At 44.3% G+C, this 4,245-nt stretch overlaps 1 protein-coding gene across 2 annotated transcripts in view; it reads right to left on the bottom strand.

Annotated features, from left to right (window-relative positions):
• CUNHXorf58 (chromosome unknown CXorf58 homolog) overlaps positions 1-4,245 on the bottom strand; it is a 29,280-nt gene that overhangs the window by 13,082 nt on the left and 11,953 nt on the right. For both annotated transcript variants that reach the window (XM_017514569.2, XM_037733467.1), the window contains exon 5: positions 161-292. In XM_017514569.2, coding sequence (XP_017370058.1) covers positions 161-292 — 132 coding nt within the window. The remainder of the gene's footprint in view (positions 1-160; positions 293-4,245) is intronic.

Here is a 4,245-nt window from a genome sequence, read left to right as displayed (position 1 = left end):
AAAATAGTAAATTTTATATTGTGTGTATTTTACCATAATAAATTCATATTGTGTGTATTTTACCATAATAAAAAAGTGTGATTCTTTCTTCTTGGACGACAGAGTTAGGAAGACTTGCTTGGTTTGTTTGTTTTTCAACATCTAAACCTAAATTCCTTACTTGCATATAATCTTGCATGGTGACAACATCCCTTATATCAGTTATTTTGGAGTTCCAGAAAATACGTTTATCTTCCATAGTTATACGGTGAAATTTCTTTTCCTCCATTAGTTTGCAAGCATCAACCGCTGCCTGTAAAGAGAACAGGAAATAGACTTTAAAAATAGTAGCATAACAGCATTAATTATCAGCACACCCTTTACATATTTCTTCTGACAAATACATCAACTATTGTTCCTTTCTTCTAGCAGCTTGCTATTCAATAGAAAGCCTGCATTTGCAAATAAATTATATAGGGATTCTAAACCACTTAAAATTGTTTCCATAGCCTTATCTACATTGTTTTATTGTTGTTGATGTTTGTTTTTTTGAGACGGAGTCTCGCTCTGTTGCCCAGGCTGGAGTGCAGTGGCATGATCTTGGCTTACTGCAACCTCCGCTTCCCGGGTTCAATCAATTCTCCTGCCTCAGCCTCTCAAGTAGCTGGGATTACAGGCGCCCACCACGATGCCTGGCTAATTTTTGTATTTTTAGTAGGGATGGGGTTTCATCATGCTGGCCAGGCTGGTCTCAAACTCCTGACCTTGTGATCTGCCTGCCTCGGCCTCCTAAAGTGTTGGAATTATGGGCATGAGCCACAGTAAAAAAGGTATTTATTTATTTAGTTAGGTTTTTTTGTTTGTTTGTTTGTTTGTTTTTGAGATAGAGTCTCCCTCTATTGCCCAGGCTGGAGTGCAAGTGGTGCGATCATGGCTCATTGCAACCTCTGCCTCCCAGGTTCAAGCAATTCTCCTGCCTCAGCCTCCCGAGTAGCTGGGACTACAGGCACGTGCCACCACGCCTGGCTAATTTTTTTTTTTTTTTTTTTTTTTTTTAGTAGAATTTTTAGTAGAGACAGGGTTTCACCATTTTGGCCAAGCTGGTTCTGAAATGACCCCAAGTGATCTGTCCACCTTGGCCTTCCAAAAAAGGTATTTATTGACAGGTCCTCCCTACACTGCCCCACTCAGCCACCACCACCAATCTCTCCAAGACCCAGTTTCCTTATGTGTGCAGTGCCTCAGCTGTGTGACTCATCTGTGTCTGGCCCATTCTGGTCCATCAGCCAAAGAAAAACACACCTGGAAGCATAGGGCAAGCTCTCTGCCCGTCTGTGAAAGGGGTTTGAAAAATGTGGCCAGGCGTGGTGGCTCACGCCTGTAATCCTAGCAGTTTGGGAGGCTGAGGTGTGTGGACTACAAGGTCAGGAATTCGAGACCAGCCTGGCCAACATGGTGAAACCCCGTCTCAACTACAAATAAAAAAATTAGCTGGGCATGGTGCCAGGTGCCTGTAGTCCCAGCTACTCAGAAGGCTGAGGCAGGAAAATCACTTGAGCCTGGGAGGCGGAGGTTGCAGTGAGCCAAGATCCAGCCACTGCACTCCAGCCTGGGTGACAAAGTGAGGCTCTGTCTCAAAAAAAAAAAAAAAAAAAAAAACCGAAAAATGTTTGCTTTCCAGGGGCCAAGATATTCTTTCTCAGACATCCACAGCATATGACCATATTCAAGAAAGTCCTTCTCCATAGGAAGCAATGGGAAAGCAGAGCCTAGAGTCTGGAGAAAAGCAAGGGCAAAAACTGGGCAAAGATTCAAGGATACCAGCCAATCAGGGTAGGATTCAAGAGGCAGTTTCTGTTCTTAGTGGGTGATTGAAAGGGCCAAAGGGGGCTATCTCTAAATCTGACACTTACCCTCATACTCAGCATCCCTGTGGCCAGAGGCCCCCACAGCTCTGTGGCTATTTGCTGGGCTAGGTCCACACTTGGGCTTGTAAAGCTACACTAGTATCTCAAGACACTTCCCCATTCCTACTGGAAACTGTCATTCATGGAGGAGGTAATAACTGGTATCCCTGCATTGGAACAGTTTCTTGGTTTGGAACAGTTTCTTGGTTTGGAACAGTTCAATTATATACAGGCTCTGAATCAACAAAACCACCATAACTGCATGGTTGTTTTAACCTCAAAATGTACATAGTACAGTGGAAACACAGAGAAGTGTGCAAGTCTTTCCAACTTCCAGCTTCCTCATAGGGAAAATGGGAATAATGTGTCCCTTACCAGAATTATTTCAGGGCCATCTAAGAGAATATGTATTTAACATAGTTCCTAACTCTCAGGAGTGGTTAAGAACTTAGACTTTGGAGGCAGACTGACTAGGCTTGATCTCGGTTCCTTCACTTTCTAGGTGTGAAACCTTAGGCAAGTTTCTTTTTTTTTTTTGGACAGAGTCTCACTCTGTTGCCCAGGCTGGAGTACAGTAGTGCAATCTCGGCTCACTGCAACCTCCACCTCCTGGGTTCAAGTGAGCCTCCTGCCTCAGCCTCCCAAGTAGCTGGGATTACAGGCATGTGCCATCACAGTTGGCTAAGTTTTGCATTTTTAGCAGGGACAGTGTTTCACCATGTTGGTCAGGCTGGTCTTGAACTCCTGACCTCAAGTGATCCACCTGCCTCGGCCTCCCAAAGTGTTAGGATTACAGATGTGAGCCACAGCACTCAGCCCTTAGTCTTTTTTAAAATGAGGATAATAACAGAAAATACATTGTAGTGTTTATGAGGATTAAATGTAGTAATGTGCATAAATTGTTTAAGTTTGTATTTATTTATTTATTTATTTGTGATAGAGTCTCACTCTGTCACCCAGGCTGGAGTGCAGTGGCATGATCTTGGCTCACTGCAACCTTTGTCTTCTGGTTTCAAGCAATTCTCCTGCCTCAGCCTCCCGAGTAGCTGGGATTACAGGCGCCCACCACCATGCCCGGCTAATTTTTGTATTTTTAGTAGAGATGGGGTTTCACCATGTTGACCAGGTTGGTCTCGAATTCCTGACCTTGTGATCTGCCTGCCTTGGCCTCCCAAAGTTCTGGGATTACAGGCGTGATCCACTGCACCCGGCCTAAGCTCATATTTGATAGAAAGTACTCAGCAGGCTCAGCACTTTGGGAGGCTGAAGTGGGCAGATTGCTTGAGGCCAGGAGTTTGAGACCAGCCTGGCCAACATAGCAAAACCCTGTCTCTACTAAAAAAAAATACAAAAATTAGCCAGGCGTGGTGGCAGATATTTGTAATCCCAGTTACTCAGCTGGCTGAGGCATCAGAATTGATTGAGCCTGGGAGGGGGAAGCTGAAGTGAGCCGACAGTGCGCCACTGCACTCTAGCCTGGGCAACAGAGTAAGACCTTGCCTCAAAAAGAAAAAAAACAAACCAAAACCCAAAAACAAAGAGCAACAGAGTTAAGCTTAGAGTGAGGAAAATTCCACATTTATCAGTTTTCTATCAACCACGAATCCAAGTGTTACCAGAGTTTGTTTTGCAGCTGAACTAAAAGGAAAAAGGAAGCTTAAACTGTTCTCTTCAAGGTGGGTATGTTCTGACCATTTAAAACGCATTATGATGTTTAGTGAAAAATTCAAGGTCAATAGTATGACCACATGTTTATAATAAGAACAAAATTTAAAAATCTCTGTGTGTATATTTTCATGGGAAACATGAAGGATACACAGCAAACCATTAACAATGACTACCCCAGGAGAGTGAAAGATGTAGCACAGAAAAGAAAGGCACAGAGGCATATTTGTCTATGTGTGGGCTAATTTAAACAAAAATTTAAGTTATTATACAGCATTACTATGAGTTTTAATGCATAAGCAGTGATTTCCAATCACTGCCTCTAAGCCTCTCATTTGCTCAAGCCTGGGTACAGCACAGGGGCTGGCAGGAGTGGACCCAGAAGGATTTCAGTTCTTGAAAAAGCCTCATTAAGGCTGGGCGCGGTGGCTCATGCCTGTAATCCCAGCACTTTGGGAGGCCGAGGCAGGAGAAACAGGAGGTCAGGTATTCGAGACCAGCCTGGCCAACATGGTGAAACCCCGTCTCTACTAAAAATAGAAAAAATTAGCTGGGTATGGTGATGGGTGCCTGTAGTCTCAGCTACTCGGGACGCTGAGGCAGGAGAATTGCTTGAACCCGGGAGGCGGAGGTTGCAGTGAGCCGAGATCACTCCATTGCACTCCAGCCCGGGTGACAGTGCGAGACCGCGTCT

The sequence above is a fragment of the Cebus imitator genome, unplaced genomic scaffold (genome assembly GCF_001604975.1).
Source record: "Cebus imitator isolate Cc_AM_T3 unplaced genomic scaffold, Cebus_imitator-1.0 Scaffold527, whole genome shotgun sequence".
NCBI classification, from domain to species: Eukaryota; Metazoa; Chordata; class Mammalia; order Primates; family Cebidae; genus Cebus; species Cebus imitator.
Note: the sequence above shows the minus strand (reverse complement) of the source record. Positions and strands in the feature narration are given on the sequence as shown.